Here is a 13,983-nt window from a genome sequence, read left to right as displayed (position 1 = left end):
GTCGGGGAGTGTTTAACTACATGCTGTTTCTCACAAATCCTCTGTTCCTTATCAGCTTCTGCCAGAGGCCAGTAAAACTGCATGCAGCTCTCAGGACAGAGGTCATTGTGTGAGACAGGCTTGGGTCTCCTTTAGTAAACATTCTCTTTACAACAAAACTGCTTAGTCTTGCCCCCCTTTTCCTTGAGATATGGGTTGTCTCTTGACCTTGTGACCATTATTATCCCTTGTTCCCTTGGTAACAGTTACTGTACATTTGGTTTTCTGATCTTTATCATTGTTGAAAGAAATTTCTTGTACTACAGCCTATTTATGCTCACAGAAAAATCATTAAGGCACCTTTGCTCCATAAGAGTTTGGGTCCCCGTGTCTGTCTGTCTTTCTTTCTTTTCTCTCTCTGTCTCTCTCTCTCCTTCCCTTTGGCTCTCTCTTTCACTTTCTTATCATTGATCTGGACCACCAGGTCCTGGTCCATTAAAGGACCCCAACAATTCAGGAAACTAAGATCATGTCATTCAGTCCCATCACTTCATGGCAAATAGATGGGGAGACATGCAAACAGTGAGAGGCTTTACTTTTGGGGCTCCAAAATCACTGCAGATATGAAATTAAAAGACGCTTGCTTCTTGGAAGAAAAGTTATGACCAACCTAAACAGCTTATTAAAAAGCAGAGGCATCACTTTGCTGACAAAGGTTCATATAGTCAAAGCTATGGTTTTTCCAGTAGTCATGTACAGATGAGGGTTGGACCATGAAGAAGGCTGAGCACCAAAGAACTGATGCTTTTGAACTGTGGTGCTGGAGAAGACTCTTGATAGTCCCTTGGACAGCAAAGAGATCAAACCAGTCAATCCTAAAGGAAATCTACCCTTTGAATTGAATGAATATTCAATATTCATGAATATTCAGCATTCATTCAATTTCATGAATATTCAATATTCATTCAATTTCGTGAATATTCAATGTTCATTGGAAGGATTGATGCTGAAGCTAAAGCTCCAATACTTTGGCCACCTGATACAAAGAGCTGACTCACTGGAAAAGACCCTGATGCTGGGAAAGATTGAGGGCAGGAGGAGAAGGGGGCAACAGAGGATGAGATGATTGGATGGCATCATCGACTCAGTGGACATGAATTTGAGCCTATTTTGGGAGTATGATAAACTCAGGCGACCAGAACTGAACCCACATGATTGATATGTTTTATGGGTAATAGTTTTTTATAGTAGAGAAAACTAATGACAAAAAAATCGGCTTTGATGACAAGACCCAAAAATAAAATATAATCACACCCAGAGTGATCTAACTTCACTAAAGAGCTATTACCAGCCCATCCATCACTGTAAGAAAGTAAGAACAAAACAAATTAGATTTTTTGTAAAGCCCAGACACTCAAACTCATGCCTGGCCAGGTCACAGTGCCAATTTATTCTCATTTTAGACCTACTCATACAGACATGAATAATTGAGCACCTACTGTGTGCCAAGCCTTTGTCTTGATGATGTAAATTATTTGTCCTTGGAAATTTACAGACTCTTAGGAAAAGGAGACAGTGGGTATGATAAGAATCACAAGTTAGAAAGAAGAGGGAAGCTTGAGATGGATTAAGCAGAAAGGGAAAAGAGAACAGGGATGAAAAGGCAGATCCAAAAGGCAAGCTCAGCAATCAAGAAGAAGAGCATCTATGGAAGAAATAACACATTTTTAAACACAGAGAACTGAGTGAATCTGTGGCTACTCTTCTTGCCCAGGGAACAAGGACCTCTCAGCAATCTCCTCCCCTCCCGGCTCAGAAAGGAATCCTGTTCACACCCGGAATGTACAGTCACTACCTTGTCATTCCAGTCAGTGTAGGAGATGGAATCTGTTTGCTGCTCCTGCTTTTAGATATTTTAATCACCCTGCAGTCATCACTACACATCAAGAGCCTGTGCCTCTGCTACTGCCGCCCATAAACCAGCAGGGATCTTATGATATTTGTTATGCACTCTATATAAGAAGTCAGAGAAGGCAATGGCAACCCACTCCAATACTCTTGCCTAGAAAATCCCATGGACAGAGGAGCCTGGTAGGCTGCAGTCTGTGGGGTCGCTAAGAGTCGGACATGACTGAGCGACTTCACTTTCACTTTCCTGCATTGGAGAAGGAAATGGCAACCCACTCCAGTGTTCTTGCCTGGAGAATCCCAGGGACAGGGGAGCCTTTCGTGGGCTGCCGTCTATGGGGTGGCACAGAGTTGGACACAACTGAAGTGACTTAGCAGCAGCTTAGCAGCTATATAGGAAGAGAGGGGAGTATGTATGACATTTTGGAAAGACTGCCAGCTTTGGCAATGAGACTTAAATGTCACCAAACTGGCACACAGTGACACCAAATAAGACATTGTTCATAAAGTTCACCTACAACTAAAAAAAATTGCTTTTCATCAAACCTTGATTCTGTTGATGCTGACAACGGCCTCTGACACCTTCTCGATAGCCATGGGGAAGTAGAGGGTGCCTGTAAACCTCACAGTCTCGAACAGCATCACCACCAGAAACACTTGGCTGACTGTGATCCGGTTGTTAAGGACCACGGCAATGATGAAGGTGATAAAAATCATGATTTTGCTGGCAGCAAAAAAAATTGCCAAATTCATTCCTCTAAGGTAGGAACTTTTCAGAATCTTGGAAATTTCACCCCTGGAAAAGAGTAGGAAACAGGTTTTAAAAGGAACACCAACATCAACCCATGAATTCAGTGCCCTGTGTGAGTGGCCCTTTTCTAGGCAGTGGACACAGATTAAGATAAACCATCCCTCACATCACAGAGACACTACACAGTGCACACCTGGGGGTCTGCCCTGACACCAGGACCACACACTGCATTGCCACTTCACTCTTCCAACTAAAAGCGTCCTTCATGTCACACTTTTAAACATTTTGAGTCAATCAGATTGGATTTGAATATTCAGTCAACAAGCATTTGAAATCACAAGTCGTGTGCCAGGTACCTTGAGAATGTCTAAGACAAAGCCCATCCCTGCAGGAGCTCATGAACTTGTTGGGGGACAGAATAAGCAACCCCCAAACTGTGAGACACCAAGACATTAGACAGGCAGCCAGCACAGCCCCCGTGGGAGTACAGAGCAGAGGCGTGTACCCCAGAGCAGTGGAGTCAGGGCAAGTCACAGACACATGGAACCTGAGACGACATGCAGTTAGTCAGGGCTGGCGGAGGCCAGAGAAGAGGGAGGATGAGAGTGTTTCCCCAGCAGAGGGAGGGGCGCCCACAAAGGTGCAAAGTGAGAGGTGACAGGGAGCACCCAGAGAATTCTAAGCACCCTGGGCTCGAGTATAAACAGTCATCAGATATTTAACTGAAAGATGAAAGAAATTCTACAAATATAAAGCAGAGCAAAACCCCAGCATTTTCAAGGAATACTACTCAACAATAAAAGGAACCAGCTACTTATACATGAGACAACTTGGATGAGTCTCTAGGGTATTCTTCTTAGTGAATAAGGTCAATCAAAAATGGTAACATACTGTATGGTATTATTTAGATAACATTCTTTAAAAATGAAAAAATTATAGAAATAGAGACCAGACTAGAGATTGACACGGGTTAAGGATGTGGTAGGGACAGAAGGGAAGTAGGTGTGCTATAGAAGGGCAACATGTTTAATCCTGGTCCTGATGAAAAAATTTTGTATCTTCCCTGTATAGTTGTCAACATCCTGTTGCAATATTGCACTACAGTGTTTCCAGAAATTACCACTGAGGGAAACTGAGCAGTGGATTCACGGGAGGTCCCTGTACTATAAGCAACTGCATGTGAATCTATGATTATCTAAAAATAAAAACAATTACAATTAAAAAAAAAAAAACTGATATTTCCATGGCTGTTTGGAATGAAAAATACTGATTCGTAAAGTTGGGCCTGACACAGTTATACCCAGCCTTTATAATCTCCCCTTTGTACTACATTAACATAAATTACAGCTTTAGTTTAAATATCATTTCAAATACTAAAATTTTATAATTATTGCTTATTTGGGATTTGCACTATTAAGAAATATTATGAATTTTATTTCTGTATAAGAAGCATATATATGTGTGTGTGTGTATATATATATATATATATTTTTTTTTTTTTTTCCTTTAAGAACATAGTAAATGAGAAAATTCCCTGGTGGTTAGGACTCTGCACTTTCATTGCCTAGGGCCTTGAGTTCAATCCCTGGAACTAAGATTCCACAAGCCATCTGGTGTAGCTATATATACATATATATATATATATATATATACATATATATATGGTAAATGGGAGAGCAGATTAAAATTATGTTCCCACTATTCTACTTAACCCCACTGCCACATATGGGAGTGGGGTATAGTTAAGTTTACATTAATGTGAAAACTTGGTAAGACTCCTAAATTCATTCAGTAAAAACAGGAAATAAAAAGTACAAAATGTGACTTGATATATATAAAAACTTACCTTCTCAATGTGGTAATAAGCTCTACAAATGACTTTTCCCAAGCATACATTTTTATTGTTCTGATGCCAGTTATGACTTCACTCATGGTCTTGATCCTGTCGTCTGTGAGAGCTGCGGTCTTACTCCTGAGGGGACAGACATGAGAGATGAGCCTTAGTGACCACAGCCCAGCTTTCCATAGCAGCAGCAGGGGGCACAAGCAGAGAACAGGGATCAAATGATTCCCTATAGCTCTTTTGAGCTGAAAACACAGACCAATGTACAAATGGAGAAATGAAAAAAAAAAAAAAAAAAGATTTCAATTAGAAATTAAAACCTTCAGCCAAATTCAACATATACTTGGAAAACTTGTAGTAATGTATAATAAAGTCCTGAAATGAAACAGATACAGACTGTCTGCTCAAGTAGGTCACAGCTGGGCAGAGAAGGCAGAAAAGACCTTGACTCTAACAGGAAGACAGTGTCTGTGCTGTAATAAAATAGGATTAAAGTGCTAGGGGCAGATAAGATGGAACTGTTAATTCCACTGGGAAAGGAGAGCAAGAAAAGCTTCAGGGACCCGGTAGCATTAGAACAGGCTTCAAAGGATAAGGAACATCTCTCCACAGCAAAGAGAGCAAAGGAAATTCCAAGCATAGAAAAATACACATACAGACACCAACAAACAACCCTCAATATATTTCAAACAACATAACATCTCCATCACCTGGCTACCTAAACAATGACCCATCTCCAACTCTCTGTGACCTGCTTCAGGTGTAACTCATTATCGTTTGGCTCTTCATCACCAGCCACTTATCTATTACATATACCGCTGGGACTATGGGGCTTTATAAGGACATAATTAAGATTGATCTTGCCCTTGGGACACTGATAATTAAAAACACTGAATTATAAACAAGAAAAAAATATACATACCTGAAAATGGCTCTAACACAAACATAACAAAAATAATGTAGCTAGAAAAGGGCCTGTATATTATATAAAAGTATTAGTACTTTTAATAATGTTTAAATAACTTTAACATCAGTGAATTCTGCTTAAAGACACTATTTATTTGGTTACAATGTTGGGAAAAGTCAGCAAATGTTGTCACTTTTCCCCTTAAAGGTCAGCCTTCAGCTTGAGGCTGGAGCTTCCACTGGCTAAGTCTGAAGCATCTACAACACATGCAACAAAGAGACAAAAGAAGGCACTTCTTGTTTTTGAACAAAAGCATCAAGCAGACTGCAGATGCTACCAATTAAATACACATCACCAATTTTTGAAATCAGTGTTTCTCTTACCGGAGTGATGAAAATAATTTCCCAAAGCAGCTTTGCAAAACCAGAAGAATGATAAGAATCGCCATCCCAGCAAGACATGATATTCCTATTTCCATATAGAGCAGGGCGGTCACTGCAATAGCCTGTAGCGGCCCCACCCACAGGTAGTGCAAGAATGTTGTTACCTTAAAAGAGAAGGACAAAGCCTTCTTAAGATGGTATGAAAACAAAACCAGTAAGGACCCATTATAGAAAAAATATGCTTGGAAACAATAGACAGGAACCTAAACAGGAATGATCTCAGTGGGTTTTAAACCTGCTGAAGCAGAAACTCAAGCATCTACCCCAGATGATGCTATTCTGGGGCAGCACAGGGCTGGCTTCAGGGACATCCAGGGAGAACCAGAGCAGCAGCACTGAAGGAAAATGTTGATTTTGTCTACACCACATATGAGCTCAGGGCTTCCCCACACTCTCTGTCCCAAAATTCAGCCCCCATCTCTCCCTAGCATCCTAGGAAAGCCTATTTTATGGTACCTACCACATTCTCCAGTAACTACTTGTGTATTTACCTTCCTGACAGCCTGTGGCTTCTCCAGGAAAGAAATAGTATTCATCCCTGAAAGTGGGTAGGGGGATCTTACTTCATGTTTGATGAATGAATAATTGAAAGAGAAGTGTCTAGTGCAATACAGATCTGAGCAACAGCTACAACACCGTGGGTTACATGATCTACTCATAAGCTAAGTGGATAAAAAGAGTGTGGTGAGATAGCAGAGAAGAGGTTATGTCTGGCTGGGGACCACCCACTTGGCATTATTCCTCGCAGGCTTCCTATACAGAAGGCACTGAACAGGGTGTGGGGGAAAGAACAATCCCTGCCCACAGGCCTTCATCATCCAGAGGAGGAGGAAGACAGTTCAGGTAGCAACACCAACACCATGTGCCAAGAAAGTCCATGCCAGGAGGACCCCTCAGTTCAGTTCAGTTCAGTCGCTCAGTCGTGTCCAACTCTTTGAGACCCCATGAATCGCAGCACGCCAGGCCTCCCTGTCCATCACCAACTCCCGCAGTTCACTCAGACTCATGGCCATCGAGTCAGTGATGCCATCCAACCATCTCATCCTCGGTAGTCCCCTTATCCTCCTGCCCCCAATCCCTCCCAGCATCAGAGTCTTTTCCAATGAGTCAACTCTTCACATGAGGTGGCCAAAGTACTGGAGTTGAAGCTTTAGCATCATTCCCTCCAAAGAAATCCCAGGGCTGATCTCCTTCAGAATGGACCGGTTGGATCTCCTTGCAGTCCAAGGGACTCTCAAGAGTCTTTTCCAACACCACAGTTCAAAGGCATCAATTCTTCGGTGCTCAGCTTTCTTCACAGTCCAACTCTCACATCCATACATGGCCACTGGAAAAACCATAGCCTTGACTAGACGGACCTTTGTTGGCAAAGTAATGTCTCTGCTTTTCAATATGATATCTAGGTTGTTCATAACTTTTCTTCCAAGGAGTAAGCGTCTTTTAATTTCATGGCTGTAGTCACCATCTGCAGTGATTTTGGAGCCACAAAAGATAAAGTCTGACACTGTTTCTACTGTTTCCCCATCTATTTCCCATGAAGTGATGGGACCAGATACCATGATCTTCGTTTTCTGAATGTTGAGCTTTAAGCCAACTTTTTCACCTGCCTCTTTCACCTTCATCAAGAGGCTTTTTAGTTCCTCTTCACTTTCTGCCATAAGGGTGGTGTCATCTGCATATCTCAGGTTATTGATATTTCTCCTGGCAATCTTGATTCCAGCTGAGGACCCCTAGGGACATGAATTAAGCTGGGGAGCAAGACTGCTGCCTATTACTGAAGTATGCCATAGATTATCTCAGAAAAAAAATTATTGTCTAAGGACAACACAAATTATTACATCTCAGTTGCACACAGAGGAAATGAGAGTTGGATAAAATGAACCCTTGTTTTAGACACTCAACAAATCCTGGTCAATAGCAAACACAGGTATCCTGCATCAACCATAAGCTAAACCCAGTCAGAAGGACTGGAAGTGGAAGAAGATCCCTCAGGGGCAGCTTACCTGATCAAATCTTTTCACATCGTTGGACAGCAGGTTGACTATCTGACCTGTGGTGGTCTTCCTCAAGGCCAAGTTACTCAGGTGAAATGCCTGAAACGAGAAAAGATACTGAGCTGGATTCCTGTGGTAATAACAAGTCACTTTTCTGTTCAATTACTCAGTCATGTCCAACTCTTTGCGACTCCATGTACTGCAGCACACCAGGTCTCCCTGTCCTTCACCAACTCCTAGAGTTTACTCAAACTCATGTCCATTGAGTCGGTGAGGCCATCCAAACATCTCATCCTCTGTTGTCCCCTTTTCCTCCTGCCTTCAATCCTTCCCAGCATCAAGGGCTTTTCAAATGAATGTTCTTCACATCAGGTGGCCAGAGTATTGGAGGTTCAGCTTCAGTATCAGTCCTTCCAATGAATGTTCAAGACCAATTTCCCTTGGGATGGACTGGCTTCATCTCCTTGCTGCCCAAGGGACTCTCAAGAGTCTTATCCAACACCACAGTTCAAAAACATCAGTTCTTCAGTGCTCAGCTTTCTTTATACTCCAACTCTCACATCCATACATGACTACTGGAAAATCCATAGCTTTGATTAGATGTACCTTTGTTGGCAAAGTAATGTCTCTGCTTTTTAATAAGCTGTCTAGGTTAGTCATAACTTTTCTTCCAAGCAGCAAGTGTCTTTTAATTTCATGGCCACAGTCACCATCTGCAGTGATTTTAGAGCCCCCCAAAATGAAGTCTTTCATGGTTTCCCCATCTATTTGCAATGAAGTGATGGGAGCAGATGACATGATCTTAGTTTTCTGAATGCTGAGTTTTATTTAAGCCAACTTTTTCACGCTCCTCTTTCAATTTCATCAACAGGCTCTTTAGTTCTTCTTTGCTTTCTGCCATAAGGGTGGTGTCACCTGCATGTCTCAGGTTATTGATATTTCTCACAGCAGTCTTGATTCCAGCTTATGCTTCATCCAGTCCAGCATTTCTCATGATGTACTCTGCATATAAGGTAAATAAGCAGGGTGACAATATACAGCCTTAACGTACTCCTTTCCTGATTTGGAACCAGTCTGTTGTTCCATGTCCAGTTCTAACTGTTGCTTCTTAGCCTGCATACAGATTTCTCAAGAGGTGGGTCAGGTGGTCTGGTATTCCCATCTCTTTCAGAATTTTCCACAGTTGATTGTGATCCACACAGTCAAAGGCTTTGGCATAGTCAATAAAGCAGAAATAGATGTTTTCCTAGAACTCTCTTTCTTTTCTAGTGATCCAAAGGATGTTGGCAATTTGATCTCTGGTTCCTCTGCCCTTTCTAAAACCAGCTTGAACATCTGGAAGTTCACAGTTCACATACTGTTGAAGCCTGGCTTGGAGAATTTCGAGCATTACTTTGCTAGCATGTGAGATGAGTGCAATTGTGTGGTCACTTTTAGTACATAACAAAACAGAGTGGGTTTTCATGGGGTTGTACATCAGGACAAGTAGGATGACTCCTGACAGCTGGGCTCTAGGGACGTGATTCATTGTTAAATGTCTCTTCAATATGGCAGCAACTGCCCTCCCCAATAAGACCAGAAAATGGAGAAACAAGAGGTAGAAGCAAAATCCTCCACCCTGTTTCTCAAGGATCTCGGACCCACCTGAAGAATAAAAGGACTTTCCTAGTGGCTTAATGGTAAAAATCTGCCTGCAGTGCAGCAGCACCAGGTTTGATCCCTGAGTTGGGAAGATCCCCTGGAGAAGGGAATGGCTACCCACTCCACTGATTTAGGATTAAACTAAGTAATTCTGAGCCAATTATATGAGAATGATGAGGATGCCTTCAGGAAAGAAAATTGGGGATGTAGATTATAAATCTGGAATCAGTCATTAAATCTGTGGTTGATGTTATTGAAAGACCTTGGTGTTAGTTTCCACATTTTGAAATGAATGAGGATAATGTTCCATACATGTTCCTGTGAGGAAACTGTGTTCTTAATGCCAGTCGGGGTGAGAGGGGGGATTCCCAAGATGGTGGAGGAATAAGATGGGGAGACCACTTTTTCCTCTACAAATTCATCAAAAGATCATTTGAATTCACCACAAAACAACTTCTAAATGCTGGTGGAGGATATCAGGTACCCAGAAAGGCAGCCCAATCTCTGTGAACAGAGTCTTGAGACTACTGTAAGAGGAGAACCAAAACCCAGAGGCAAAAGACTGAACTCCCAAACTTTAGAACATCAGAGAACTCCTGACTCCAAGGAACATTAATAGACAAGAGCCCACCCAAAAGTCTCCATACCTACACTGAAACCAAGCTTCACCCAAGAACTAACAAGTTCCAGTGCAAGACACACCACACTAATTCTCCAGCAAAACAGGAACACAACACTGAACATTAAAAGACAGGCTGCCCAAAGCCATAACAAACCATAAGACACCCCAAAACTCACTACTGGATACTTCACTGCATTACAGAGAGAAGAGATCCAGCTCCACCTACCAGAACACAGACACAAGTTCCCACAACGAGGAAACCTTGACAAGCCACTGGTCTAACCCCACCCTCAGGGAGCAGATGCCACAATTAAGAGGAACCATGAACTTCCAGTCTGCAGGAAGGGTACCTCAAACAAAGCAATCTAAACAAGATGAAAAGGAAGAGAAATATTCAGCAGGGTAAGGAACATGATAAAAACCTACCAAATGAAACAAAAGAGGAGGAGATAGGGAGTCTACCTGTAAAAGAATTAAGAATAATGATAGTAAAGATGATCCAAAATCTTGAAAATAAAAATGGAGTTACAGACACAGACTAGAGATAAAGACTGAGAAGATGCAACAAATGTTTAACAAGAACCTAGAAGAAATAAAGAAGAGTAAATCAATAATGAACAATGAAATAACTGAGATTAAAAACAATCTGGAGGGAACTAACAGTAGAATAACTAGAAGATAGAATGGTGTAATAAATTAAGCATAGAGGAAAAAGAAAAAATAATAAAAAGAAATGAGGACAACCTCAGAGAACTCTGGATGATGTTAAATGCCCCCAATATTTGAATCATAGGAGTCCCAGAGAAGAAGATGAAAAGAAAGGGCATGAGAACATACTTGAGGAGATAATAGTTGAAAAACTTTCCTAAAATGGGGAAGGAAATAGCCACCCAAGTCCAAGAAATCCAGAAGCCCCATAGGATATACCAAAGATGAAACAACCCAAGACACATATTAATCAATCTAACAAAAATTAAACAAAAAGAGAAAATATTAAAATCAGTAAGGGAAAAGAAACAAATTACAGACAAGAAGATCTCCATAAGAGTAACAGCTGATCTTTCAATAGAAACTCTTCAGGCCAGAAGGGAAAGGCAGGACATACTTAAAGTGATTGAAAGAGAAAACCCACAACCAAGATTACTCTACCCAGCAAAGATCTTATTCAGTTATGAAGGAGAAATCAAAAAGCTTTACAGATAAGCAAAAGCTGAGAGAATTCAGCACCACCAAATCAGCTCTTCAACAAATGCTAAAGGAGCTTTTCTAGACAGGAAACACAGAAAAGGTTTACAAAAGAACCCCCCAAAAAACAAAGTAAACGGTAATGGTATCCTACTTATCAACAATTACCTTAAACGTAAATGGGTTAAATGCTCCAACCAAAAGACAAAGACTGGCCAAATGGATACAAACACAAAATCCATATATATGCTGTCTACAAGAGACCTATCTCAAATCTAGGGACACATACAGACAAAGTGAGGGGCTGGAAAAAGATGTTTCATGCAAATAGAGACCAAAAGAAAGCAGGAATAGCAATACTCATATCAGATAAAATAAATAAAGACTGTATTAAGAGACAAAGAACACTACATAATGATCAAGGGATCAATCCAAGAAGAAGATATAACAATTACTAATATATATGAATCCAACATAGGAGCACCTCAATATGTAAGGCAAATGCTAACAAGCATGAAAGCGAAAATTAACAGTAAAACGATTAATTGTGGGGGGCTTTAAAACTCCATTCACACCTATGATACATGAACCAAACAGAAAATTAGCAAGGAAACACAAGTTTTTCAATGATACAATGGGCCAGTTAAATCTAATTGGTATCTACAGCGCATTTCACCACAAAACAATGGATTTTCACCTTTTCTGAAGTGCACATGGAACATTCTCCAAGGATAGATCACATCCTAGACACAATTAGCTTTGATAAGTGGAAAAAAAATTGAAATCATTTCAAACATCTTTTCTGATCACAATGTGGTAAGATTAGATATCAACTCTACGGGAAAAAAGAAAACTATAAAAAATACATATGGAGGCTAAACAACATGCGGGAAAAAAGAAAACTATAAAAAATACATATGGAGGCTAAACAACATGCTTCTGAATAGCCAACAAATCATGGAGGAAATAAAAAAGGAAATCAAAATATGCATCAGTTCAGTTCAGTTCAGTTGCTCAGTCATGTACGATGCTTTGTGACCCTAGGCATTGCAGCATGCCAGACCTCCCTGTCCATCACCAACTCCCAGATTTCACTCAGACTCATGTCCATTGAGTTGGTGATGGCATCCAGCCATCTCATCCTCTGTCGTCCCCTTCTCCTCCTGCCCCCAGTCCCTCCCAGCATCAGGGTCTTTTCCAATGAGTCAACTCTTCACATGAGGTGGCCAAAGTACTGGAGTTTCAGCTTTAGCATCAGTCCTTCCAAAGAACACCCAGGACCAATCTCCTCCAGAATGGACTGGTTCAATCTCCATGCAGTCCAAGGGACTCTCAAGAGTCTTCTCCAGCACCACAATTCAAAAGCATCAATTCTTTGGCACTCAGCTTTCTTCACAGTCCAACTCTCACATCCATACACGACCACTGGAAAAACCACAGCCTTGACTAGACGAACCTTTGTTGGCAAAGTAATATCTCTGCTTTTGAATATGCTCTCTAGGTTGGTCATAACTTTTCTTCCAAGGCGTAAGCGTCTTTTAATTTTATGGCTGCAGTCACCATCTGCAGTGCACCAAAAAATAGTCTGACACTGTCTCCACTGTTTCCCCATCTATTTCCCATGAAGTGATGGGATCAGATGCCATGATCTTCATTTTCAGAATGCTGAAGTTTAAGCCAACATTTTCACTCTCCTCTTTCCCTTTCATCAAGAGGCTTTTAAGTTCCTCTTCACTTTCTTCCATAAGGGTGGTGTCATCTGCATATCACAGGTTATTGATATTTCTCCCAGCAATCTTGATTCCAGCTTGTGCTTCTTCCAGCCCAGCATTTCTCATGATGTACTCTGCATAGAAGTTAAATAAGCAGGGTGACAATATACAGCCTTGACATACTCTTTTTCATATTTGGAACCAGTCTGTTGTTCCATGTCCAGTTCTAACTATTGTTTCCTGACCTGCATATAGGTTTCTCAAGAGGCAGGTCAGGTGGTCTGGTATTCCCATGTGTTTCAGAATTTTTCACAGTTTATTGTGATCCACAGTCAAAGGCTTTGGCATAGTCAATAAAGTAGAAATAGATGTTTTTCTGGAACTCTCTTGCTTTTTTGATGATCCAGCAGATGTTGGCAATTTGATCTCTGGTTCCTCTGCCTTTTCTAAAACCAGCTTGAACATATGGAAGTTCATGGTTCACGTATTGCTGAAGCCTGGCTTGGAGAATTTTGAGCATTACTTTACTAATGTGTGAGATGAGTGCAATTGTGTGGTAGTTTGAGCATTCTTTGGCATTACCTTTCTTCAAAATATGCATAGAAACAAATAAAAATTAAAACAGAACAACCCCAAACCTATGGGATTCAGTCAAATCAGTGCTAAGAGGAAGGTTCATAGCAATACAAGCCTACCTCAAGAAACAAGAGAAACTTAAACAACCTAACTTTACACCTAAAGCAACTAGACAAAGAAGAACAACAACAACCAAAAAAAACCCCAAAGTTAATAGAAGGAAAGAAATCATAATAATCAGAGCAGAAATAAATGAAAAAGACATGAAGCAGACTATAGCAAAGATCAAGAAAACTAAAAGCTGGATCTTTGAGAAGATAAATAAAATAGACAAAATGTTAGCCAGACTCATCAAGGAAAAAGAGGAGAATCCAATCAATAAAATTAGAAATTAAAATGGAGAAATCACAATAGACAACACA

At 40.8% G+C, this 13,983-nt stretch overlaps 2 protein-coding genes across 4 annotated transcripts in view; both read right to left on the bottom strand.

The window, feature by feature from the left end:
• The window catches only part of LOC107131218 (ATP-binding cassette sub-family C member 4-like), a 66,709-nt gene extending 61,450 nt beyond the window's left edge, over positions 1 to 5,259 (bottom strand). Inside the window, exons 1-3 of one of the 3 annotated variants that reach the window (XM_059892302.1) lie at positions 4,879 to 5,259; positions 4,485 to 4,610; positions 2,434 to 2,683 (exon numbers count right to left, since the gene is read on the bottom strand). In XM_059892302.1, coding sequence (XP_059748285.1) covers positions 2,434 to 2,683; positions 4,485 to 4,570 — 336 coding nt within the window. In that variant the 5' untranslated portion in view covers positions 4,571 to 4,610; positions 4,879 to 5,259. Of the gene's footprint in view, positions 1 to 2,433; positions 2,684 to 4,484 lie in introns of those variants that run through there. The other 2 variants (XM_025000206.2, XM_059892303.1) reach the window with 2 other exon arrangements.
• Positions 1 to 13,983, bottom strand: part of LOC100337053 (ATP-binding cassette sub-family C member 4) — a 1,051,816-nt gene that overhangs the window by 297,281 nt on the left and 740,552 nt on the right. The window lies entirely within an intron of this gene.

Source organism: Bos taurus, chromosome 12 (genome assembly GCF_002263795.3).
Source record: "Bos taurus isolate L1 Dominette 01449 registration number 42190680 breed Hereford chromosome 12, ARS-UCD2.0, whole genome shotgun sequence".
NCBI classification, from domain to species: Eukaryota; Metazoa; Chordata; class Mammalia; order Artiodactyla; family Bovidae; genus Bos; species Bos taurus.
Note: the sequence above shows the minus strand (reverse complement) of the source record. Positions and strands in the feature narration are given on the sequence as shown.